At 42.1% G+C, this 27779-nt stretch overlaps 1 protein-coding gene across 3 annotated transcripts in view; it reads left to right on the top strand.

Annotated features, from left to right (window-relative positions):
* Nucleotides 1-3502: 3502 nt before the first annotated feature.
* The window catches only part of ELOVL6 (ELOVL fatty acid elongase 6), a 137443-nt gene continuing 113166 nt past the window's right edge, over nt 3503-27779 (top strand). The window contains exons 1-2 of one of the 3 annotated variants that reach the window (XM_070452277.1): nt 3503-3647; nt 4314-4434. In XM_070452277.1, coding sequence (XP_070308378.1) covers nt 4352-4434 — 83 coding nt within the window. In that variant the 5' untranslated portion in view covers nt 3503-3647; nt 4314-4351. Of the gene's footprint in view, nt 3648-3972; nt 4160-4313; nt 4435-27779 lie in introns of those variants that run through there. The other 2 variants (XM_020887923.2, XM_070452279.1) reach the window with 2 other exon arrangements.

The following is a 27779-nucleotide window of genomic DNA, read 5'->3' as shown; positions in this document are numbered from 1 at the left end:
ATTCAGTATTAACTACCTATCTGGTTATGGGTTAGAAACACACACAATAAATCTTTTCATAAAAATTCCTAGTGGTGTTGCTGGGCACCTTCCTAACATTCTTCTCCATTTCTCCTAAGCTTCTATAGCCCCCTTGCAGGAAAAAAAAATAATCTACACAAATAGCCAGGTCTTAGTACGTGTTTTGCAGTATAAAATAAATGTAGAAAAATCATCATTTAAAATATTTTATTTCTAATAGAAAAATAATCCATTATTTCACTACTCAGCTAAGTTCTGTTGACTTTTTTTTTTAAATGAAATACAAATACATCATAAAATTCAAATACTGTGAATAAATAAACACTAGGAACTCTCTTTAGTTTGCTCCCAGGTCTTTCCCCAAACATATACATCACCAACAAACTCTTCCCTCCAACCCCCACAAAAGTGTACATTTGTAAATGTTTTTCTTAAATATATCACAATACAAAATGCCCTGGGCCTTGATTTTTAATTTTCCTTAAAAATATTTCTGGAAACTCTCTGAATATTGCAACCAACAGAACCATTTCTTTTTAAAAGGCTTTAAAATATTCTATTGCAAGGGTTTGCCATCGTCTAATTAATATTAACCATCATTTAGTTAGCCCCTGATTATTTCCAATGTTTTCTTATTACAAACAGTGCTGAACAATATCTTATACATATATCTAAAATGTGTTTATGAGTGTATCCACAGAGTAAGTTCCTAGTAATGGAATTACTAGGAATTATCATGCTATTCTCTATCTAAAATGCTTTTAATGTCTCCTCACCCCACTGCAGTTAATGTGTGTACCTGCTCGGTCGTGTCTGACTCTTTGTGACCCCATGGACTGTAGCCTGCCAGGTTCCTCTGTCCACAGAATTTTCAAGCAAGAATACTGGAGTGTTCTAATCCAATTATCCCATCTTGATTTGCCAGTCCGCCAAGATCTGGCCCATGCCCGCCTCTCCAACCTATTAGTCATTCCTTCCTTATGACCTGGAAACACAACAACCTACAAACTCATCCCATACGTTAGAGCGTTTGTACTTGCTCTTGCTTCTGCAAAAGTTAGTGACTCTTGGTCACTGTGGTTTCAACTACTGACCTATAACAAATAGACTGGTGATTATTACTCCAGTAAGGATGAGTTTATTCTGAATTAATAGAGAATTACAGTTCAGAGTGTGTAACTGTGGTAAGCCATGTGCAGGTCAACACAGAGGAAGGGAAGGAGAACACTCTTATAGAGGGGAAAAGGAAGTGGGGAGGGTGTAATAAACAGAGACCATGGTTTTTCATTGATTCAGCTGTTGCCAGAAAAAAAGAGGAGTCCTTCTTTTTCCTGTTGGGGTCCGCTGTGGTTGCAGGGCAGGAGGGCTCCCCCTTCTGGTCTCGCAGCTCTATCTAATTGAGATTTCTGTGTCTTAATTTTTTATAAGACTCATAGTCACCTTCTCAGTGAAGACTTCGGGGTTTAAATGAGCACTCCCATCTCTTCAGATGATGGTACTTAATTTTAATCTTAGAATGTCACCTTATATGGAATTATTTTGTCTTCTCTGGAATATGAGCTCCAAAAGGGTGGGAGTCCTGTCTTTCTTCTTCCCCTGACTCCCAAGAGCTCAGCAGAGCACAGGCTCAAGGAATATCTTGTAAATAAATGGTCAAAGGATAGTGTATTTAAAATGATTAAATAGGCTGCCAAATTGCTTTCCAGGTAAAGTGACCAGTTTTCACTACCACTGACAGTGTCTGTTTTGAATACTCTTAAAAACACATAATACCATTAAGAATTTACCATTTTTTGGTTCTTGTCCACTTCAAAGGTCAACAAACAGGGAATTACCTCCCATTGTAATTTTTCTTCAGACACTGTTAAGAACAAAACCCCAACTCCATCTCCAGAAAATAAACAGGTAATAACAGACAACATTACTAAGTCAATAAAAATTTCTCATACTAGTTTAAAATTGACATGATGCCTAGTGAGAATAATAGTTTAAAAATGGGATCTTTTTAAGGCGAAAGTAGGACTTATCCTTGCAACATATAGCAAAATATTTGCTGGATTTTCTCACCCTTGTTTCCTTTGTCACTTTTCTCACTTCTTTAGGAGCCTTCCCTTGTGGCTCAGATGGTAAAGAGTCCACCTGCAATGCAGGAGACGGGGTTCAATCCCTAGGTCAGAAAGATCCCCTGGAGGAGGGCATGCAATACACTCCATATTCTTGCCTGGAGAAGCCCATGGACAGAGGAGCCTGGTGGGCTCAGTGGGGTCGCATAGAGTCAGACAGGACTGAGTGACTGACCAAAACATGCCTCCCTTCTTTCACCTACTTAAATCACTTCACTTTACAAATATTTATTGATTACTCACATGCCCAGGTGCAGTGCTAACATCCTGATTTTATCAGGCCACACCCACCTTCCACCTTAGGACTACTAAGTCTTTTGGCCTAGCTGTACTTTCAAATTTACTCAGACTGCTGCTGCAGAAATCTCTAGAATAACAACCCTTAAATGGAGAGATGAGGAAAGTTTGTATATGGAATATTTGGGAGCGTCAACTTATAAATTAATTTGCCATTTATGTGTGTGTGTGCACGCGTGCCTGCAAAGTCAATTCAGTCGTGTCAACTCTTTGTGACACGATGGACTGTAGCCCACCAGGCCCCCTCTGTCTATGAGATTCTCCAGGCAAGAATCCTGGAGTGGGTTGCCATGCCCTCCTCCAGGGGATCTTCCTGACCCAGGGATTGAACCCATGTCTCTTTTGTCTTCTGCATTGGCAGGCAGGTTCTTTATCACTAGCGCTACCTGGGAACGATCTCTCTCTCTCTCTCTCTCTCTCTCTCTCTCTATATATATATATATATATATATATATATATATATATACTGGATTTTTTTTTTAAAAAACTCTTAACTTTTTATTATAGCCTCTTTATTTAAAGAGATGTTTCTCACAGTTTCCAGTTTTCAGTAGTTTGAGGCACTCGACTTTAAATGAAATATCCTCTTTGGTCTGCCTTGGAGGTGGGGAGGTGCAGAGAAAGAGAATTTTCTCCCTGGTCCTAATGTCCACCTAATTTTTAAAGCATAGGTTGTTATTATATTTTAAGCTTACAATTACATGTGTATATTATTAGATGCCTCTATGTCCCATTTCACTTTTCTTAACTTGTGGGGAATGAGTGGAGAGAGGGACAGAGTAAAAAAATACTTTCCCTCTGAGAAAAGAAAGAGGGTGTATATGGAAACTGAGATTAAAACTTTGGTGTGAGACTGGGAGATCAGTAGGGGTCAAAGGTACATTTAACCCTCTCCTCAAAGGTGATTCTGTTCCACCTACACCCGAAAAATAAATAAAGCGAATTTCTTATGCATGTAAATAGTTTTTGCATTGGACCAGTTGGTCCAGTTCTCCTATCTGCGAACTTCCTTACCCCCTCTGTTTCACTTCACTATCTCTACCCTTTCCCATATCCAAAGCCTCCACCTAACCTCCGTCCTCTTCTGGCTTCTAATCACTCTCGACTTTCTGCCACCTTCGCCCACAGCATCCCCAGCCGGCACGTGATTGGGGGGCTCCGCAGACCCGGCCCCAAGTTACCCTGAGTCAAAGCCAGAGCTCGGCGGTGAGTGACCTGGACGGGGCGCCAGGGGCTAGGAGGCAGAAAATGCGTACGTTTCACGTGGCTTCTCAGCGCAAATTTGCCTGGAGTCCTTGGCGAGGAAGCCGGCAGGTTTTATTATTTACGTACAGCCTACTTGCTAAGCTCGCCCTGGGGCTTCGCTTGGTTTTCAGAGACTTCATTCAAAGGCCAGGCCAGGCGGCCCACGAGGTCGGGACTGGGCGTTGTGGATGACCTCAAGGCTACTTCCTCCCCCTCCACGTCCTTCCTCCTCTGCCCCAGTCACCTTTACGTAAACAAAACTGCCCCCGGGGCTAGAGGTCTCGCTCTCTCTCGCAAAGGGTTAAAATTTGTCGGATCGCACGAGGGGGAGGAGATTCCCCATAGACAAGTAAAAAGGGTGATGGACAAACGTGCGGGCACTAAGACCGCAAGGCATTCATTTCCTCCTACGGTGGATGCGGACGCCGGGAGGAGGAGAGTCCCGGAGAGAGGAGCTGCGAGCGGAGGCGCAGGCAATGCTCAACCCCGACTGTAGCTGAGAGAGGCTGGGGGAAACCGGGTGCCGGAGACCGACCGCCGAGGGGAAGACCTTGGGGGGTGGGTGGGGGAAACAGACTGGAGAGCACTCGAAATCTAGCGCTTTACAGATTCTTTTATTTTGTGTAGAGAACACGTAGCGACTCCGAAGATCAGCCCCAGTGAACATGAGAGTGTTGACTCTACAAGAATATGAATTCGAAAAGCAGTTCAACGAGAATGAAGCCATCCAGTGGATGCAGGAAAACTGGTAGGTGATGCTTTCGTGTGATACTGTCCCCAGGAGCCCCGCGCGTTTTCCCGGTGTGCCTTAAATGTCGGTACTCCCTTTCTGGGGCGTGAATGGAACGAGGAACCGCGGGCAGTGGGAGCGGATCGCTGAGTTCCCGGGTCTCCCCGGTGCAGGAGACTTTGGGGCTGCAAGAAGCGCGTGAGTCTGTGGGTGCCCCTGTGGTGAACCGTGTGGGTGAACCGTGGCTACACATGCATCTTTAACATAGATTATATAACATAGAACATACATGTGTACATAGAGTGCGACAGGGAAGGCGGGAGAGACGCCACAGACCGTACCTGTGTGCTACTCCTGGTTTCCCTCTAGATTTGGGTTTTGCTTGGCCTCCAGCAAGCAGAGTGTGAAAGGCATTGAAGGGAGGACCCGGTCTCCGGCTCTGTTTAACCCTCTCCCATCCGCCGTCCTCTGCTCTCTGGCCCTCGCCCTTTCCCCATCGCTCCTGTCTGTCCTTCCTTTCTCCTTGCAGCTCTCGTACTTCAGTCTTCCTCTTTGCTGCTCCCCAGCCAGGTTCCTCCTTTCCTGGACCCTTTTCCCCCACGCGGATCTCTTTCAGTTTCATGAAGAGACGGAGGCGGGGAGTGGGGGAGGAGGGGACAATGAAAACAGTAATAAAAATGAATGAATCCGAGTGAGTGGAGCCACGCCATTATTAAGTTTGTTTTATGGAAACGCCTTTTGGACACACTCGATTCTAATTCAGTGGGAAGCTGCTGATTGGAGTTGAGACACAGATTCAAAACCCCTGGGTCCGCAGAGTCCTTGGAAGGGGGGAAGGGGGGAAGGGGGGAGGGGGGGAGTGTTTCCCACACAACTTCTAACCGGGGAAAGCATCTTTCTTGTTAACTGTGTTTCCTCCGCCAGTCCTTTTGGAAATCCCTGTGTGGGAAGCGATCCCGTGTCACCTTGCAATATTTAACAGGGGAGGGTGTGTATGTTCATCTCGCTTCTTGCTTGTAGACGGAGCTGCTGTGGCAGACATTCTTGAATCACCCCCCCTTAACCCCGTGTCTGACGATCGGTCAAGAGAAAGCCCAAGGCAAGCCCCAGTTGGGCAGCTAGCTGCGGGCAGCCTCCTCGATACTGTTGGAAAGGGTCGGGCCGAAGGGGCTCTCCGGAGGTGGGGGATTCCGCCGGCCGCGTGCGCTAGCGCGTGCCCCCGGCACCCTCACGACCTGCCTTCCCTCCCCCATCTCATCAATGGGAAACCGGAGACGCTAGCGCGCCTGGAGGCTGGGGCGGCTGGGTGCTCTGCGCCGGAACCCGGGAATGGGGGCTCAACTTCTCTGGAGATTTGGCCGCCGCTCCCGCCTCCTGCCTCGCGGCCGGCCGCCGGGGACCAGCTGGCCATTTGCGGCCTCAGCCGGGCCGGGCCCGCCCCCTGCGCCGTGCGCGCCGGCTGGGCCGAGATCGTTGGGGCGGGCGCGGCGCGCGGCCAGGCGCGCTCACACTTGCTGCGGCGTGGCTGGGGGCTTCCTCGGGCGCGGGGGCCGGAGGGCGGCAGCCGGAAGCCAGGAGGGCCACGCGATTCGCTCGGAAGGCTGGGAGGTGCGGCAGCGCTCTGGGCCCCCGAGGCCGAAAGCGCCGAGGGTGGGTCCGGAAGAAGGTTGTGCACCGGGAGGCTCGATCCCCTAGGAGTTTAGACAATTAAGGCCTCTGCGCTTGGGGAAGCCAAGCCTCCCTCGGGCCGCACCAAAGGGACCTTCTCTACCGGCACTTCCTCCACCCGCGTAGCGGGTGGCGCTGCAGGCCGGGCGGGGGCGGGGGCTGGGGAGGCCGGCGCCGGGAGCCGCGCGGCGGACCAGGAAAAGGCAAAGGTCTCTGCAACTGTTTGTCGTGGTGTCTGGTCACACCGCTCAGTCCATCTCCGCCCCCATCTCCGTCGGCCCTACGCTCTCTGTGTCTCCTAATATCGGACCAGTCTCCAACTTGCTGCACCCTTGTTGAATCTGCCCCTCCGGAGCTGGCCTCCCCTCGGGCCGGCTGCTCGAGTTCACTCCCTGCCCCTCTGCGGTGGATACTGCCTCTTAATCTCTTGCTGCATTTTCTCTGGGCCCACTTTCTGTGCTTCCACCACCTGGTACCATTTCCCGCCTCTTTCTCCTTTGACGAACCAGTACACCCTGAATCAAACAGGGCCTAACCCTCTGGGGACTGAAAATAGGAAAAAATGCACCGATTTATCGTCGCCTGTTGGAGTCTTAACCACTCTTAGCTCTTTTTCTGTACATTTCATCTGGTAGTATCTTTCCTAGCTTTTATTCATATGCGTAAGTATTTAGATGTGTCTGTGCCTCCTAGGAGAAGGAAATGGCAACCCACTCCAGTATTCTTGCCTGGAGAATCCCAGGGCCAGAGGAGCCTTGCGGGCTGCAGTCCATGGGGTCACAGAGAGTCGGACACGCACAGAGCTGAGTTGACTTAACACACACTGTGCCTCCTACTAGACCATCATCTCTTCAGGGAGTGTTTCTCATTCTACTCTTGAATACACCTTGAAGAATGCATTGTATAGGGCAGGTGCTGGGGAAAAGTCTTGACTAGTGAGTTAAGGTGATGATTGATGTCTATTTTATTGCCAGCACTGCTATCTGAACCTTAGGGTACTTGGCCTTCCCTTGAGTTTTGAATACCATGCCATAGTCACATATTAGGGGTTCCCCTTCCTGATTTTTTTCTCTCTTTGACCCTAATTTCTTGCTTTCTTTTTTTTAATCCCAGAGTGTATGCATTTCTCCCAGTATCCTTGGGTGCCCATTTTATAAACCTCTCCCAAAATGTCAACAGTCAAAAAGTCTTGAACTAGATGTATAAGAATATGAAGGTTTTCCTTTTCATTTCCCTTGTTAACCAAGGCTTACACCCTCTTGATGAGAGAGAAAGTTTAGGAAGCACAAGGTCTTGCGTTTGCCAGACTCATTAACTACAGATGACTTGAAATAGCTTCTGGAGGAAAAATATGTTGTGAAGCTTCTATTCTATTTTTTTGACAAATTATTTTCGGTTGTCCTTAAAAATTCCCTAGACTCAGTTTACAGAATTAAGTTATAACTTATCTCTCAAAGATTAAGCTGCACTCAGTGTGTTTTGAAGAGTTGTAAGGAAGGTCAGGAGTGTTGTTTTGTCAGGGTGCTGTCTGCACTACCTTTGAATATGATTTAAGAAGGCCTTTGTTAAACTTGGCCTTCCCTTGAGTAAGCTTCCCAGGTGGTTCAGATGGTAAAGTGTCTGCCTGCAATGTGGGAGACCTGCGTTCGATCCCTGGGTCGGGAAGATCCCCTGGAGAAGGAAATGGCAACCCACTCCAGTATTCTTGCCTGGAAAATTCCATGGACGGAGGAGCCTGATAAGGCTACAGTCCATGGGGTCGAAAAGAGTCAGACACGACTGAGCTACTTCACTTTATTAAACTTATCCTATAATCTGTATTCATTACTTTATTACTTATTAATGTAATAGGACCCTTATTTTGAAGTGGTGTTTTTATAAATAAAGAGTTCAACTGAGGCAAATTTATCAAGTTTATTGCTGCTCAAACAATGATTCATAAAATAATGAATCATTGTTTTAGACATGGGATAAATACTATAGACCATTTTACTTTTCTAGCAAATAGTTTCACATATAATACATTAGAAAAACTATGGAAAAATGCAGAGTAATAAGTATGCCTTGGAGAATCACCCTGAGCCACATCTTTATATGTCGATTAAAAAATATCCTGGGTAGTAGTATCTGGTAAATGAGAGTATATTCCATGAGGTAGAGGAAAATACCTGCTTTTAGCTCAACAATGTTTTTAAGTTCTGATTTGACACTGAAAAGTCCTTGTGATTTTACAGCATTGAAAATAAGAGGCGTTTTGTTCTTTTATGAGATGTCTGGCCTTTACCTGTTGTTTTCACAAATAGCTGACTTCATTTATTAGGTCTGCTGGAAAGGGGCAAAATCGCCTAGGGATTGGTAAGGTGACATAAAATTCATTGACTGAGAAGGGCAGCTGGGCTCTGCTCTGCCTTCTCTTTTTCAGCAGCCTGCCAGGGTTGTGCTAGCAGTGGTGGATGCTAGTTGCTTCAGTTGTAATTGTCTGACCAATGATGATTATCTTCTGATGTCGGCTGACACGGTGTTCACCAATAGGAAAGCAGGAGGCCTGTGCTGACTGCTGTAACATTATGTATGTGAGGTGACGTCATCACAGGGTTTGCCTAGAACCTCACGAAACCCTCCCCCGCTCCCCTCTGGCATCCTTCACATCCAGCCTTTCACTGCTTTGTGTATTTTTCTGACTTTCTTTCCACCCGTGGTAATGGTTATAAGGATTTTATTGTTTTTATATTTTGTATGCTGTGTTTGGGGTTTATAAGATAGTGTAGGGATTTTTAGAAGTAAATACTGTCTGGCTAAGGAAACTATCCACAGATTGGTTTTTACTAGGGAAAAAATTAAACACTGTTAAAAAGAAATTGCACATCTTTGTTTTTTTTCTTAGATGTGAGATTTGGAAGGTAACATACAATTTCAATATGAAAAAACAAAAGTATTATAAGCCTGTGTTAGATTTTTACTCAAAATATAGCATCTAATGCCTATTACACTTCGGAATGCAGGCTGTTTTTCCTGTAGTGACAATTGCTTTGCATTGATCTCTAAAATCCTCCTTGTGACTTGCATGTTTTTGTAAGAAAAGCGGCTGGAAAACAGTACGGTCTGTGGTCAAAAGACAGAAAAGGCCACAATGTCTCATTTAATCAATACAAATTTGGTCAGCTGTCTAGGAAACGACTGTGTCCACACTGTACCCAGTGTGTTTTTGCCATTTAGTTTGGAGAATCACAGTCCATATTAGCCTTAAAATTGAAAATCCTAAGTGTGAGAAACTTAACATTCATTCAATAAATTTTAGAAAGCACTTGAGATATTGGCCTCTTGTGCACTAGGTTAAGAATGAGAACACTGAAAAAGTATATACAGAGGAAAATGTGATCTTTGTTGTGATCCTAGCAAATAATATTGTGTAAGAAAAATTGATGCTTTTGAACTGTGGTCTTGGAGAAGACTCTTGAGAGTCCCTTGGACTGAAAGGAGATCCAACCAGTCCATCCTAAGGGAAATCAGTCCTGGGTGTTCATTGGAAGGACTGATGCTGAAGCTGAAACTCCAGTACTTTGGCCAACTCATGCTAAGAGTTGACTCATTGGAAAAGACCCTGATGCTGGGAGGGATTGGGGGCAGGAGGAGATGGGAATGACAGAGGATGAGATGGCTGGATGGCATCACCAACTCGATGGACATGAGTTTGAGTAAACTGCAGGAGTTTGTGATGGACAGGGAGGCCTGGCGTGCTGCGATTCATGGAGTCACAGAGTCAGACACGACTGAGCAACTGAACTGAAGAACTTTTATTCATGCAGTCTGGTTTCTCTAGGGTTTCCAGAAATAATGTAAATTATTTTATGATTATCTGTTTCTATATTTGCAAGTGTCAGGGTCACACTGGAATTTAATTACAAAGTCAGTCCTCTCTAGATCCAAGAGTTGCTTTGCCTATTTATCTTTAAGGAGAATATTTTGTGGGAAAGTTTGAGAGGGGAAGGAGACTTAGAAATACTTTGGAGAGCATAAATAACCATCTGACCTGTCTTAAGCCAACAAAGTAAAGTAGAGTACAGCATATCAAGAATTCATATTTGGTTCAATGGTCTGGATATTTCATGTCCAACACTTTCTGAGATGAGTTATCCAAAAATTGTTGCTACAATTCACTTAATTTTTCATGTCTGGATACAGGTGAGCTGAGCTGGCTTTTATTAATAAGAAGCAGACAACAGTCCACAAATTTGCCTTAGCTTTTTGTTTTATTCTTAGCTTCAAATCCATCTGCTCCACTTACTTATCTTTGTTAGAAGAGCACAGACACTTATCTGGAAAAGTTTACCTTAGGAAAGCACCCATATCACAGATATTCCTGTTGATAGTCTAAGGAAACCTGAATGAAAATATAACGTGGCTTTATTGAAAGGTGAAGGCTCATAACTTTATTTCTTTATTTGTATTCTGATTGTGAGTATATGGCTTCCCTGGTGGCTCAGAAGTTAAAAGTGTCTGCCTGCAATGCAGGAGACCTGGGTTCAATCCCTGGGTGAGGAAGATCCCCTGGAGAAGGAAATAGCAACCCACTCCAGTACTCTTGCCTGGAAAATTCCATGGACAGAGGAGCCTGGTAGGCTGCAGTCCATTGGATCGCAAAGAATCTCACACAACTGAGCAACTTTACTTCTTCTGTGAGTATATACAGGCAGATATGAACGTGTAAAGTTCAGAACTTTAAAATAACAGCATCCGGACTCCCCTGGTGGTCCAGAGGTTAAGAGTCTGCCTGCCAATGCAGGGGACACGGGTTCGATCCCTGATCCAGGAAAATTCCACACATCATGGGGCAGTTGAGCCTGTGTGCCACAGCTTGTGAGCTGCAGCTGGAGAGTGGCCTCCACTCTCCGCAACTGGAGAAAGCCCACGCTCAGCCATGAAGACCCAGCACAGCCAAGAAAAAAACAGCATCCTTAACTGTATTTAACTTACAATAATTTTATAAGATGAATCCTGTTTTGAAAGAAGACTGCCCTAAAGTAAAAAATGGATTTGTAATTTTAAGTTCATTGAGCAAAAAGCATCCCGAATCACAGATCTTTGTAAGTCATCTAAGCTTTGTAAGTCATCAGGCTTACAATTTTATCATGATTTCTTTCTGTACTGAGTACTCATGATTTTAAGTTTCAAGGTTATTTATCTTAGTATATTAGAATGACAGGTATTCTGGGGAACCCTTTCGTTGAGTCAGTCACCCACTGTGAACTTTCTAAAATTTAACTTTAAACCAGTGTGCCCAAAATAATGTACAAATGAAAGGTTCATTTTCTTAAAGATAATTTTCAGATGTTTTTGCTCAACCCTTAATTTTTCTTTTTTAAACAATCATTTAAATTCTGAGACTGATTTTTTTTTTTTCCCGGGGTTTTATTTAAAATTTATTGTAATGGGGTCTGCACAAAAGGAAGGGGTGAAGAGTGGGGAACTTTCAGGGGACACAGGAATGTGGCCAGTGTCATAGGTTCTTAGTGGGGGAGAGGGGTGAAAAGAAAAGGCCAGCCTGGAGCTGGTGTGGAAGAGGGAGGGGGGAGGCACTGTGGCTGCATCCTCCCACCCCAGGGAGCACCTCTAGTCCCTGGAGCCCCTCCTTTGCCCTGGGCCCCCAGGATTCCGTCTCTTGTCCTGCCTTTGGCCACAGTGGCTACTTTTGCTCCCCTTGACTTGTTTTCCCTTGGCAGGTTTTTAAGCAGGATAATGTTCAGGGCCTGACCCCAAACAATCCTGCCTGATGAAAGTACAGCCTTTGTGAGGCTGAATTTTTGAATTAACTATTAATGCTTAATGGGCAGCACTCAAGATCGTTCTTGGAAGACTGGCAAGATTAACGAAATGCATGTTTATGCATAAATGTCCGTACATTTACTTAGAAAAGTATATGTTGATATATGTACACACAAACCTGTAAATACACATAACTATGTTAAAGCGACTTTTTAAAAAAATGAAAACTGGTGCCCCACTTTTTGTGTATTTCCTGCTAATAGAAGGGCATCTTCCTTCAGAAGTCCCTGGATGCCCAGTGGTTTGGCTTGATGCTTTCACTGCCCTGGGCCTAGGTTCAGTCCCCGGCTGGGAAACTGAGATCCCACAAGCTCCCTGGTGCAATAAACACAGCAACAGAAGCATCTTCCTGAACCCAATGTGCTTTTCTAAAATTCACTGCAAAATAGGTCCTAATTTGAATATTTTGTCAATTTTTAAGCTAAATAATACTATTTTAGTAAATTTCTTAAAACTGCAAAATTTGAACATTTAGTACTTGGATTTAACCCCAGTCAATAATTTTTTAAAAATCTCTAATATAGGTAGTAGTAGGAGAAACCCTCAAGTCCCAGTTGCCTGGCTCCTTCTATTTATAATAGAAGTACGGTTTAAAAGTTTTTAAGATACTCAGCTTACTCCAATTGGGATAATTGACGTTTTCAGGTGAAGTGGGTTCAGTTGAATTGAATGCTTTGAAGTTGAGAATTTCATGATCTTGTTTTAGGAGCCTCAGTGAGGTGGTAGGGTCGGGGTTGGCGGTGGTTGATGGAGGAAAGCCTGATGAAAAGGTTTACAGCTGAAATTTTCTTTTTTCTTTTTAATGTGTGAGATTTCTCTTGAAGTCTATGGATGCCTTAAGCATTTAAAAGCACTGGTATAGCAGTGGTTATCATTACAATAAGAGGGTAGGAAGCGCTATAAAAAGTTGCTCTAAATATCAAGGTCTGTAGTTTCCTTTCAATTTTATGACTTTTTGACATAGATTTAAAGATCTTAGAAAGGAGGGTAAGTTTTTTTCATTCTGAAGTAATGGTACTAATAGTTGAGAACTTGGTCATTTACTGATTGCAGGCATTCTTTTAAAATGTTTTATATATGTTAATGACTAAATCCTCCCAACCACCCTTTGATGTATTGTCTTTTTGATTTTAAACAACAGGAAATGAGGCCCAATGAAGTTTCACAGGTTGGAATTTGTATATAGGGACGAAAAAAAAGAGAAATAGGCTCCAGCATTGACCAAAGCTTAGTCACCCAGGCCTTAATCGTCCCCCTGTTTGTGTTAGAATAAATATTCAATCAATAAAAAAATGTGCTTGGAAACTTGGCAGCACCGTAAACATGGGAGAAATCTGCGGTTTTTAGTTTAGGATCTTACACAGTGTCTGTTTCCTGTTGTTCAATAAGTGGATCCTAAACACTTAAGGCAAGAATAACTACAAAAAGCACTATTGATGTTATAATTGCCCTATGTAGATATACATACTGTAATCATGCAGAATTATTGCTTTCGGGATATTACTTAATCAAAATCTATTAGTACTTTTAAAATTGTGGAAAGCCATATCACTTTTAATAATGCTTCTATCATAAAATATTTCAGTTTCATCTCAAACCATGACACACAGACTTGGAACATTTCTTACAAAGCATACTTTCTGTCTGCTTTTCTATGCTCTACGCTTTGTCCACTCAGCATGGTTCTAGACTCCAAGCTTGTGTTTCTGCCTGTTATACTGCCTGTCAGCAGGGGGAAAGAGTATATTTATATATGTATATGTATGTATTTATATATATGGGCTTCCCAGGTGGCACTAGTGGTAAAGAACCCACCTGCCCATGCAGGAGCCATAAGAGATATGGACTGGATCCCTGGGTCAGGAGGATCCCTGGAGGAGGGCAACCCACTCCAGCATTCTTGCCTGGAAAATCCTATGGACAGAGGAGCCTGGCGGGATCCAGTCCATAGGGTTGCAAAGAGTCTGACACAACTGAAGCGACTTAGCACGCATGCATGCACAGACTTACACACACCCATACATATGACTTGGAGATGTCCCTGTTCTTAAAGGTCAGTTCCTAGTGTGAAGAAATAAAGAGAGCCTGTTGGGTTTCTTTAAAAATTTGTTTTAAATCCTTTTCCTGACTTTAAAAATATTTATTATACAAAAAAGAAAGGAAAATGTTAAAAAGCATAAAGATTCCAGAAAGAAAACACCTTTAATTCTTATCCAGAGGTAACCACTGTTATTTGCCACATTTCTTCCAGCCTTGTTTTTAAGATTTTTATATACTTCAGATCTTTCAGTGCATGTCAGCTATGGACTGAGTTGCCTATTATATGCCAGGGACTGCACTGGATAGTTTTCATTCACCTACTGCCTCATTACAACTTTATATGTTGCTTCGTTTCCTCTTTACATTATAGATGTTTTTCATGTCACTAAAACCTCTCCTCTCCATAGGTATAATTTTCAGTGGCTATTTAGCATTATATTGTTTGAACTTTAATTTAGGTAACCATTCCCTTACATGTTAGGTTGAGCATGTTAAATTTCTAGTATTTCACTGTAGAAATAGACCTCTTGACATTAGAGGAGGTCATCAAGAATATATGGCCCCCAGCTGACCAGAAAGCCAGCCCTGGGCGATTAATCAAGGCTCCTCACGCCTCACCTGCACTTGGAATGTGTTTTGCCCGCTGTTCCCACAGCCGGAGCCGTTTCAGGGATGCAGTCTTGAGAGGGTGATGTGTTGCTGAGATCATCTGGATGATATGCACAGTGAGCCTCATTAAGGACAGTATATGGACTCTTAGCTCTTGTGGGCAGCCGCCCTAGACTAGCCTGATGGGTAAGTCCCTTGCTTACTACCTGCCACCTACCCATCTTGAGCGGCTGGCTTCTTTTTTGGTCTCTTTCTGCCTTCCAGTGTAAGGGACCCAATTTCAAATTTTACTTTGGAACTCCTGGGGATACAAACTAACAGCTCTCCTTCTAGGCCAGGAGTTGACATTGCAGTGGGCAGCTTGAGCTCTCTTTGTGATGAGAGCCCAGGTAAAATGTGCTATGCTATTAGAGATGTTTTATAATTAACCTGTTATTACTAATACTTAACTCATACGTGGCCTGACCACTGGGACCCTATCCACTGTAAAGTGATTCCTCTTTAAGACCTAGTGTTGTAGTTGCTTGGAATTTGTGCTTTTTACACTAGCAGTTTTGACTTGGAGAATGCTCCAGCAATCCAGGAAATGAAACAGTTAGTTTTTTTGGCTTGTTTGTTTTTTGGCTTAAGTTCTCAGAGCAGTTATGTTTGCTTTCTTTTATTGTCTGATAGGTAGGAAATCTTGTAGGTAAAAACTTATGTCCTTGTGAAAAATGGTCCCACAAAGGACTACAACACTTGGTACTGGCTCTAAAAGTAAGAGAAGATTAAGAGATCAAGGAACATTGTGATCCTAATCAGAAAAAAAAATAGGTGGTTTAATTAAATTTTCTATATTAAAGGATTCTTCAAATGTTTTTGCTGACATCCACCTAAAAGATGTTTGAAAAATTATGTACTGCCTCACACATTTAATATTTTTTCCTTTGTAAGTTGAAGTAAATTAAATTTTTAATAGAGATAGAATAAATAAGATGAGGATGGGCTAGTTTTAATAAATATTTCATGACTTGATAAGATAGGTTTACCTTTTTATTGAGTAATGGACAACAAATCTGAAATGCATAAGATTCTAGTCCATGGTTTCATTCATTGTTAGCTCAAAAAAATGGTCCATATTCCATATTGATACATTTAAGAGACTCAGCTGTATTCATCCTATATTGTTTCTGGTTGTTAGGAATTCAGAACAGCTTAACATTCAAGATGTAAGGTCTAATCAGTAGGGGGAAGAAAGATTATCATTATGCCTCACATCATTGTTCATTTTTACTTTGCTTTTGGGGCAAGAAGGAGAGACACAGGTAATGTCTTAAATGATCTTTTCTTGACTATAGAGAAGGTTATAGCTGATAGCATTTCTGTGTGTGTTGTCATTAGGGCTAGTCTCCTAATTGGGCAAATGTTAGTCACTCAGTTGTGTCCGAACCTTTGCAATTCCATGGTCTGTAATCCGCCAGCCTCCTCTGTCCATGGAATTTCCCAGGCAAGAATACTGGAGTGGGTTGCCATTCCCTTTGTCAGGGGATCATCCCAATCCAGGGATCAAAGCCAGGTCTCCTGCGTTGCAGACGGACTCTTTACCACTGGAGCCACCAGGGAGACCTCTAATTGGGCAGAGCACTTCCTTATTCTTTACTTGGTCATCCACTGAAAGAACCTGAGAACTTTCTCGAGAAGCTCCTTTCTACTTGGGGTGGCTCTGATTATTAGAAGACTGTTCTAATTGCTGCCTGAAAGTTATGAGCCTCCTAGTCCTGACTAGCTGTAGTTTATTCTCACATCTGCATGACTCTCTTGGATGCATTTGAAAATGACTCCTATCTCCTTTCTAGGCTTTCTTTTTTAGAATATCATCAGCAGTCCTCTGGTAATCCACATGGATACTTGTTAAAAATAAAAAATTAGAACTCCTATACTTTTGAATAATTAAATGTTACCTACTAGGAAATTCCTCAGGAATATATTAAAACTTACTCAAAGTTGGCACTTACACATTAAAATGAGTGGGCCTATATTAGAGGTGCAGCCGGTGAAGGGGGACTTCTGATTTAATATTCCGCTGAAAAGCCTGCCACAGGGTGCTTGGGAACATTACAAAGCTCCTATTGTATCTGATATTCTGGAAATTTTAAGGATTCTCTGTTAACCCTGAGCCACCGGGGTCATCTTGAGTTGTAGTTGCTTTTCAGTGACTGTTCCTGCTTTCTTGTTTGCAGAAGCATCTTTTGGAAACTGTATTTCGTGATGGCTGATATTGTTTGTGATTATACTGCTTTGGTTGGTGCTCAGCTCTTCTCCAGTTCTTTATAATTACTGGGCTCACTGTCTGCCGACAAAAGGGTAGCTTGGGGATAAAAAAAAAAAAGTTTGAGAACTGCACTCTGTGTCCTCGATCCTTAACCAGGCGTTTGGGCCAGGGTCACATGGAGAGTTTTTCCTCGGAATACACGTGTACGGGCTTCATCTCCAAGATTCAGAATGGACGGGTCCACGGTGGGGCCTGGGTGCTGGGAAAGATCTTCCCAGCTGAAGCTTGTGTCAGCGAGGAGTGCTGCCCTGGTAACTGCTGATTTCGTTTCAGTCTCTGGGTCTGTCTTGGATGCCTACTTTGTCAGCTCCCTGGGATCAGGATATCAAGCTGCCCAACACCCTGCTATCCCTCCATATCTCTAATGCACAACGAAGACCTTTGTGATCTGGCCCTCAATTTGCCTTCTCTCAATGGTTTCCACTGCCGGTCATAGTCACCTCCTTCAGGCCCCCATCACTACGTTTGTTTCCTACCTCCATCTCTCCTTGCCCACTTTCCTACCCGAGCTCTCTGCCTTCTCCTGTCACTCCTATGGTAAAAAATTCTCAGTGGTTTCCCACTGTCTGTAGGATAAATCCAGATTTTCCTGATTGATTTGAAAGGTCATTCAAAATCCAGCTCCAAGATTATCTTCCTAATGTTACCTATTGAAGTAGCCCTTATCCCAGGCCTATTCAAATACAAATCCCTTCTCTTCCCCACCCATCAAAATCTGTTGCTACTTTTCTTGTGGTCTGCTGGCACTTGGCTCATAAATAGATTAGTATTCTCTCTCCTGTATTGGGCTTCCCTGGTGGCTCAGATGGTAGAGAATCTGTCTGCAATGCAGGAGATCTGGGTTCCATCTCTGTCAGGAAGATCCCCTGAAGTAGGAAATTGCAACCCACTTCAGTATTCTTGCCGGAGAATCCCATGGACAGAGAAGCCTGGTGGGCTACAGTCTATGGGGTCACAAAGAGTCGGACTCGACTGAGCGACTTTCGCTTTTCTCTCTTCTGTCTTTGAAATAAGTGCCTGTCACAGAATTTGGCATGTAGTTGCCCTTACTGTGTGTGGACTAGATGAAAGCAGGTATGCATGGACGTTGTTGTTTGGTGGCTAAGGCCTATCTGACTGTGCAACCCCATGGACTGTAGCCCACGAGGCTCCTTTCTACGTGGCAGCTCTGGAGTAGGTTGCCATTTCCTTCTCCAGAGGATCTTCCCGAGGCAAGGACCAAACCCTGTATCGGCAGGCTGTCTCCTGCAATGCCAGCCAGATTCTTTACCACAAAGCCACCAGGAAAGTCATGCATGAATGCACACGGCTGCTACTCACTCTCAGATGTATTTATTGTTCAACATCTGTTTATGTTGTCCTTAAGTAAATTATGGACTGACTAGTACCTTCTTGAAATAATAATACTCCAATCAGAAAGAAGTCAAAAGTTTGCTTAAAGTGGGAGGGAAGATGGGATTATAGATACAAGGGAAAAAAAATCAGGAATAAAATAATACCAAAATAGTAAAAAGTAGTTGTATAAAATGATGGTTATTATTTTTCTTTTTGCTCTTCCAGTTTTCCATAATTTTTTTTATATTACATTCTGGGTATGTAGGGTGGTGAGATTTTGCATTTTGGTCATTTTTTTCTTTCATTTTTTGCATTAACTATAATATATTTACTTCATAGTAAAAGACAGGCTTTATTTTACAATGGTGTATTATCTGATATAAGGCAAAAATTACTTAAAGAAAAAACCACTACATGTTTTAATAAACATTAGGCAGCATACTTGAACATAAAAGCATTTTGTGAGGACAGAAATGCACATTCTTACTTCACATAAATGTACTTCATCAGATTAAGGTAGAAGTAAGCCATACTGGGGAAGGACTGATGCTGAAGCGGAAACTCCAATACTTTGGCCACCTCATGCGAAGAGTTGACTCATTGGAAAAGACCCTGATGCTGTGAGGGATTGGGGGCAGGAGGAGGAGACGACAGAGGATGAGATGGCTGGATGGCATCACCAACTCGATGGGCATGAGTTTGAGTAAACTCCGGGAGTTGGTGATGGACAGGGAGGCCTGGCGTGCTGCGATTCATGGGGTCGCAAGGAGTCAGACACGACTGAGCAACTGAACTGAACTGACTGAAGCCATACTGTTGATTGAGGTCACAATAAGTTTCTCTCTCTCCAATTACAAATTATACAGTTTTATTTTTATTTTTTTTTGTTAGTAGTAAGGGTCCTGCTTCTTTAAGGGAAGGTTATAACAGACTCTTGTTTGACTTGAACATGACAACTTTTACGTCTGGGTTTCAGGAATGTATCTAATAGGGCAAAGGTTCCCCAGGGACAAGAGTCATCTAATCCAACAGCAATAAAAGATTAAACATAAACCTGCCTCTGGAGAGCAAAAAACAATAGAATAATTGGCTCAGGGACCTTGTGGCATCTGGAAATAGACTGTGCACACGGACCTTGGCTATATCATTAACAAATACTCCAGCACCTCCCATTGCCTGGGAGAAGGAGTCTGATTTAGAGGTGCTGGAAGGATTTAGTTACTCTCTGCAGTGAAGGTTATAAGGGGTAGAAAGGACCAGTCTAGTCCAGAGGCCAGCCTGTGTGGAGCCAGAGAATCTGGTATGTCTGGTCCGGTAGGAGGGACCAGGAATCTGGGTGGGAACTAAATGAGAAGAGTTTTTCACAGGATTGCCTTGCAGAGATCTAATCACTTTGGGGCATTGCTTTGAGCCCTTGCTTCTTCTGTATTTCCTCTTAGAAGAGAGAAACAGGGATTTACATGTGAGCACATGAGAAGTAATGTTTTGTTTTTAGTTTGCTGTGTCTAGGAAGACTTGGTGTTCCTTTTCCATAAGAGTCTTTGCATTGCTCAGTCGGCATACAAAAGGTCACTGGAGCAGAGAGGGTGGAGGAGAATGGCTCCAAATCCTATGGGATATAGATTGTAACAAAATTTCTGTAATTGATTTAATGATGAGATTTTGGTTTTACCTTTTGTAAATTTAGAAAAAGTCCTGCACTTAAACTCCAGACAACTCAAGTGTTCTTTTTGGAAACAAGAAAACAAGAAATATGGTTAGAAATATTTTAAAGGAGCAAAAAAGAAAATACTCACTATAAGGAAAATACTGCATACTTAATATGTGTTAGGTATATTAGACTTGATTTTTCTAAAAGAGAGTTAACTTTCCTTAAAAAATAATATTTCTTGAAGTAAATTTTAAAATTTAATTTGCTAAACATTTATGACTTCTGTAACATTAGAAGAAAAAGTACCTTTATTCCTTTTCAGGTAATTTTTTAAGGCAAGTTTTTTCCTCTCATGGAGAAAAAAAAATTTTTTTAATTTGACAACTACTCTAAAATAAAGCATAAGAAATTGTTCATCGTTTCATATTCTAGAGCAACATGTTTATGAGTCCAATACCAAAATTACAGCCTATCGGGTATACGGTGTTCTGATTGGCGCAATCTCTGAGTATGTAGATACAGTTCCAGCTGGTAGAGGGTGAGGGCTATATGATTGTCCTTGGCTTTGTAAAACATTAAAACAAATTTTCACATTATAAACTTGGATAAATTTTTTAATGTTCAAACAATTTTCACATATTTTAAGCACTTGATATCTATTTATACTTTATTTTGAAAATAGGCTTTCATTTCAGTGCCATATGATATGAATATTGTGGTACTTTTACAAAGAAATCTTTATTAATTATTGGATTTTTAAAAAATTGAGCCAATATTGATGCTTATCCCTCCTTTAGTTCTGCTGAGGCAGATAAGAAATGGTCAACATCCTGCAGCTGCTATGTAGGCTTGTATTGGTGGTATTTATGTGGATAGTTCAGGCAAACCAGAGAGCTGCTTTTAAAACTTGCATTATTACATAGAGAGACTAACACACTCACAATGGAAATCTGCACAGACTAAACTGGACCAAAAAAAAAGACTCAACTGTGTTTTTGAGAATTATTTCTTGGCTAAGGAACAAAAAGCTTAGTTTTGAGGAGATTGTTTCTTCCCCACAAAACATTTGGTATACAGAGCCTCTTTTTTCCCCAGCAATGCTGAAGGGAAAGGGTATAGGAACTCAAGCTGGTGGATTATGCTCATCCTACCTTCTCACATTGAAATATTGTTCTTGTTCAGTTGCTAAGTTGTATCTTATTCTTTGCAACCCCATGGACTGCAGCACACCAGGCTTCCCTGTGCTTCATTGTCTCCCGGAGTTAGGTCACACTCATGTCCATTGAGTCGGTGATGCCATCCAACCATCTCATCCTCTGTTGTCCCCTTCTCCTCCTGCCCTCAATCTTTCCCAGCATCAGAGTCTTCTCCAATGAGTTGGCTGTTTGCATCAAGTAGCCAAAGTATTGAAGCTTCAGCTTCAGCCTCAGTTCTTCCAGTGAATATTCAGGGTCGATTTCCTTTATGATTGACTGATTTGATCTCCTTGCTGTCCAAGGGACTCACTGGAACATAGATTCTAATGAAAAATGGTGCAATTGTATACTGCTTTCAGGATAAAATTTTTCTTAGTGAGTAGAATACATAGTCTCTTTTATGTTTATAGTCTATCTTGTCTAGATGTGCTCTAATAGATTTAAACTATTTTCCTTAGGTGGTTACAGTATAACAGCTCCAAATGCCCTGTTTATATTCAAAGTCTAGAACATTTGGAACATACTAGTTTACCCAAGTATTGCTATAAATTGTGTTTTCATTGATCTTGGATCATACCATCAATAGCATGCCAGTTGTCTTCAGTAGTTGGCTTAAATTGCTTTTTTTCCACCTGAAAATATAAAACAATACTCTTGTTTTCTCATGAGTTCAGCTGAGTTTTAAAGATTTAATATTTCCACACTAGTTCCTAAAGTTTGTATATGCTTTGTTTTTCATTAAATTATATGTGTATGGAGGCCTAGAATTAGGAGATATACGTAAAATCTTTACTTTTTTCTTAAGATTTTTATGTAGAAAAGATGCATCTTGATAAATATATGTATTGTCACAAACACTTTTTAAGGGAATAAACTCCTATTAAGTTGTAGCTTCTTTTATTTTTTTTTTAGTTTCTTTGTAGTTTTAGTTTCTTCATTCAGTGGATAGGCATGGTACAAGTAACTTGAAATTATACATTGTCAGAAATTTAGGAAACACAAGAAAAAATAGAGTAAAGTTACCTTTAGATAAACATTTTGGTATAAATCTTTTTAAACATCTTTCTTTTCATTTATCCATCTTTATATTTTCAGCAAGAATATTTCCATAGAGTTCATACCCTGTTTTTCTGTAACCTGACTTTTTTTTTCTTGATAAAGGAGAGAACATTTTTCCCTATTCTTAAATACTTTCTTCACCAAATTGTTAAGTGGGATAATTGTGTTTCTTTAATGTAGTGTTCTAGGTGAGATTGGAAAAGCTTGAGGAGACTTGTGTCACTGTTTTCAAAAGAGCAAAGACTACACTGGTTAATAGCATTAAAATGGTTTTAAGTTTGACCGGTAGAATAAATATGCAGTATATTTCAGGTTATTTTCTTCATGGATTGTGTCTTCTTTGGGTAATCACTTATCAGTTTGCTGTGCAGAACAAACCACCAATCAAGGAACAGTGTTAAGATGCTTTTAACTGCAAGTAACATATTATAATTAACTGTGGCTTAAAACATAAAACTTTCAGTTATTTCCTATAAGAGTAGCTCTGGCTGGAAAAGTCTGTAATCATTTGGTAGCTTAATAATGTTATCAGTGTTTCAGGTCCTATCTGGGTTTTTTTTTTTTTTTGCTGTCCTTACTGTATCTGCCTGCTTCAGTGATGGCCTAATCCTGAGCTTTGGCAGGCCCAAGTTCACCTTTCTCTGTGGGTGTTCATTCTTACACTTGACTGAGTCACACCCAGCAATTTGTGTTGTTGAGGCGGGGAAGCAGGTCAGAGGTGCTATTTGAATACACTGATAAGCAGATGAGGTCAGTGGATGAAACAGCACACTACTGTGGTTAGGCAGGTTGGGCTTTTTCTGCTTTCTTACAGGGACCTGTAGGTGACTCCGCACAGGGTCGCTAGAAGGTACCCCATGAACCAGTGAAAAGTCAGCGTGGCTCTGAATGCTGCTTTTCCTCTTGTACTTAGGATCTCAGGAAAAGCAGGTTTGGGAGATCCGTGAACGTTAGTTTGCAGGTACTTCCTCTGCACTAGATAACATAAAGTTCAGATGAAAAGTCCCCACATTCCAAGTAACATAGGTTCATTGTCTCACTGTATAAGTCACTCAGTTGTGTCCAACTCTTTGCCACCCTGTGGACTGTAGCCTACAAGGTTGTCTGTCCATGGAATTCTCCAGGCAAGAACGCTGGGGTGAGTTGCCATTCCCTTCTCCAGGGGATCATCCCAACCCAGGGATCGAACCCTGGTCCTCCTGCACCGTGGGCAGATTCTTCACCTTCTGAGCCATCAAGGAAACCCCTGTCTCACTGTAATAAGACTTCAAAGCCTTGCAGAGTCCTTGGTTACAAAAGGGAAGATAATCACTCACTAACCAACTAAGTTACTAACTCAACTAACCAACTAACTCCACTAAGTTCCTTAATGGATTAGTACTGTCTACCTCTATCCACTTTCCTTATAGGTGGTATAGTTGATTCTTATTACTTGACTAGATATGTTCTATAAAGTCACTGGAAACACTAAATTGACAAATTCTATTACTAGAAAAATTACAGAGTTAGGTTCCTGCAAGCTTCTGGCCATATTTTGTCAACCAGTCAACACATAACTTTGTTTTATGTGTTTCTGTTTGCATGCTCACTTGTTTGGTCATGTCTGACCCTTTGTGACCCCATGGACTGTAGCCCACCAGCCTCCTCTCTGTCCATGGAATTTTCCAAGCAAGAAGATTGGAGTGGGTTGCCATTTCCTACTCCAGTGTTTCTGTTTAAAGACACCTTATTTTACACCTTATTTATGTATAGTTGATGCATTAACACTGAACTCACAGCCAGCAGCACCATAACTCATGCCTGAAAGAATGTTATCTAACACATGAATTTCTCTGTAAAACAGCATAGCCTTGTATTTAGGAACACTAGTTAGATGGCATTTCAGCCTTGGGGGCCATTTTTAACAGAGAAATCACCAACAAAAAAGCACAGAAATGCAGAACATGTGACAACTGCGGCTGCTAAGTCACTTCAGTCGTGTCCGACTCTCTGCAACCCCATAGACGGCAGCCTACCAGGGTCCCCCCATCCCTGGGATTCTCCAGGCCAGAACACTGGAGTGGGTTGCCCTTTCCGTCTCCAATGCATGAAAGTGAAAAGTGAAAGTGAAGTGGCTCAGTCACAACCCCGTGGACTGCAGCCCACCAGGCTCCTCCGTCCATGGGATTTTCCAGGCAAGAACACTGGAGTGGGGTGCCATTGCCTTCTCTGACATGTGACACTAAGTAGACTGAAAAATGGACACTTATTTATGGTATGAGAGTTGAAATAAGAAGGCAGAGCATCACTTTGTCTGACCTAAGCCTGAAACTCAGGCATCGGGAAACTCGGATGATTCATCACTCTGTGAATGACCATGAAAGCACTGTGTGGGGGTGAGAAATAAATTCTAATGAGTAGGTGAACTTGCAATAATGAGGATCAACTGTATTCCGCTATAGGAGGTAACATGCAGAGTTCAAGTGTTTGTACTGTCCTGGATGACCCTGATTTATAATGGCAGCACTCAGCTATGCTAAGCAGTGAAAATACTTTTTCGCAGAATGCTGAGAAGGCGTCTCTTCATACATACAGAGAACTTGTCTTTTCAGATTTGTATCACAAAGCATGCCTTTAAAGCTCAAGATTTGAAATTTTATTAAAGGAGATAATTAAAGGAGAAAAGAAAACTGTTGTGGTTTTCTAAGGGAGAATCCAGAGAGAACTAGGGAGAGAAGGATGGGTAATTGAAAACACACCTATACATGCACACAAACATACACAATTAATCCTTATCAATTGGATTTATGATTGTGGAAAGTGATTAAATTGTGTTTGCTAGAATTTGTGAGTAATGGTCATTTGAAGACTTCTGGGCATTTAATAAGGGTATTATGTGTGTGTGTGCTCACTTGTGTCCAACTCCGCCGTCCCTGGGTTTCTCCAGGCAAGAACACTGGAGTGGGTTGCCATTTCCTTCTCCAGGAGATCTTCCTGACCCAGGGATCAAACTCATGTCTCTTGCATTGGCAGGCAGACTCTTTACCACTGTTCCACCTGAGAAGCCCAACAAAGCTGTTAACTAACAGTTATTGAGAGCCTATCCCAGGTCTAACATGGGCTTTATGAACGCTGACTCAGCTAAGCCTCCGCTTTACAAAATGCATCTTGTGACAGGGCCTGTTTTGCAGCTGAGGAACCCCAGGTACAGAGAGGATGAGTAATTCGCAAAGACTCCTACAGAAATGGGCTCAGGTGCTGGGCGTCCACAGAGATGGGTTCACAGCCTGGTAGGCTAAGGCTACCCACTGGCCTGCAACCCCAGCACTTACTAGGAAAATCACAGAAACCATTTCCAAAGATAGTGTTTTAAAAGTGTTGGGATGGGAGACAGAGTGGGCTTCGTTCGTTTTGTTTAGGAAAGTCCAGATTACTGGAAGTATTTTGTATGAAGTAGGAGTTTTGGTAATAATTGTGGTTGTATATTTTGGATCGGACTCTTATTTCAGTAATTTACAGCAATATAATGCTCACTTAAGAGGTTAAAAGTACGTATAGAATATGCTTATTCACTCTTGAAGAAGAGTTTCTTTTTTTTTTTTTTTACAGTAATCTATACTGTGTTCACATATTCTGGGCTGTAATCTTATAGCGATACAAAGGCAGAATTTCTACTGAACACTAATCTTAAAAAAAAATTCCCTTACTGGACTTTCCAATTGGAATCAAGCACTAAATCTAGAATTTTATACCAAAAATATAAGAAAGAACTTCCTTAATTGGACTGACATTTGTCAGCACCTATAGGCCTCAAATGGAGAACGCAATGGCAACCCACTCCAGTATCTTGCCTGGAAAATCCCATGGATGGAGGAGCCTAGTAGGCTGCAGTCCATGGGGTCGCAAAGAGTCGGACATGACTGAGCGACTTCACTTTCACTTTTCACTTTCATGCATTGGAACAGAAATGGCAACCCACTCCAGTGTTCTTGCATGGAGAATCCCAGGGATAGCGGAGCCTGGTGGGCTGCCGTCTATGGGGTCCCAGAGAGTCGGACACGACTGAAGTGACTTAGCAGCAGCAGCAGCATAGGCCTCAAAAAGTTTTATGCAGACTATTAAATTAGCCTTAAACATTGAAATAGGCATTCTGTTCTTCTGTGGCTAAGAAAATAACTCTACAAAATAAGTATATGTATATATATATAATTATTATTAAAAATTGATATCAGTGATCTTGTATGTACTTGACTGAGATCAATTGTAGTCAAGAATAGTCTGATAAAAGGGTCCTCTACCTGCCCCCCCTCAAAAAGCCCCAGAAAAATCTTTATAGGTACTTATAGACCCATTAAAGTTACATTACTGAGAAATATATCTTGGTAGAAAATGTACATCATCTAATGTTACGGGGAAAAATTACCTGCCTACAAAGCAGTCTGGCCAATTTGTAAAACACACACATTGCATACATACATATACATAGTTAGTACAGTTAGTTTGTTACAGTTTACCTGTGTATGTACCAAAATTCTAATTATGGTTGTCTTTTGAAGACAGGGTTAAGTTTTTACTCCAGGGAACCAATAGTTGTCTCAATGCACCTAATATTTTACTAGTGGAGAGACTTGTAGAGGTCTTACTCTTTAGCAGCTATGTGCATCCAGGCTGATCCATCTGTTCTTGGATCAAACCAGCTGGTAATTACTAAAAGATCAGAGTGTGCGTGACATGCAGGAGACGGGCAAGAAGAGAGAGAAGAAGGCAGTGTCCTGTGAGTGTTAGATCCTCTGTAAATATCTCTATCTATTTGAATTACAATCCATTCAGGAAGGCAAATGTCCGTGCAAAATATAGGTAGGTGTCGTATAGCAGAGCAAATATTCAAGTGCTGAAATATAGGAATTATAGAAAATAGAAAAGAGAATCACTATAGTGGGACTTTAGAGGCAGGAGCTTTGAGAGCTTTTATTGTAGGTAGATTGACAAAAAGGAGAACTGGGCATTTACTTTTAAGGTGGTAGCAAGAGAAAACCAACCCCATGTTCTCCAATATACCAGCCATGACTGTGTACAGAGGGCTGAGATTAAGAGGCAGTGTTCAGCTGCTCTCTGCTAGCCAGGACAAAAGTACAAACACAGAATTTAAGAGAGTTAATATCTGAAAAGAGGAGGGCATCCAGGTATCTAATTATTGCTCCAAAGACTTCAATGATTTTGGCGATAAATAAGGACAAGGCAATGTCCTAGAACAAAGACTAGAGCAGTGTTTGGAAGAAGGTCATTGATATGATACCAAAGAACACACCAGCCCAGGACCCAGATTCATGTGGCCCAAGGCATTTCCTAATCTCACTAGAGAACAGGCTAGAATTCAGTCCCCAGGGGAATGGACAATGCTGACAGTATCATCTTAAAGATGGGCTCTGAGCCAGGCTGTGTTGATAAGCTGTCCCAGGAGTACTGGAACTCTGTGTCACTGACAGGGGAAGTGGCCAGGTATATTGAAAAGTGGATCACTTGTTGATAATTAGTTAGGAAGGTAGAAAAGCCTAATTGATCGCCTTGCTTAGAGAGGACCACCGCTTCTTTCCACCTGCCCTGGTGAGCCAAAGGGTGCAAGTGGACAGTGTAGGGTTGATTGTCCTTGGATATCCATCTTGGCTTCTCTCCAATGCATGGGTAAATGTTT

Source organism: Odocoileus virginianus, chromosome 21 (assembly GCF_023699985.2).
Source record: "Odocoileus virginianus isolate 20LAN1187 ecotype Illinois chromosome 21, Ovbor_1.2, whole genome shotgun sequence".
NCBI classification, from domain to species: domain Eukaryota; kingdom Metazoa; phylum Chordata; class Mammalia; order Artiodactyla; family Cervidae; genus Odocoileus; species Odocoileus virginianus.
Note: the sequence above shows the minus strand (reverse complement) of the source record. Positions and strands in the feature narration are given on the sequence as shown.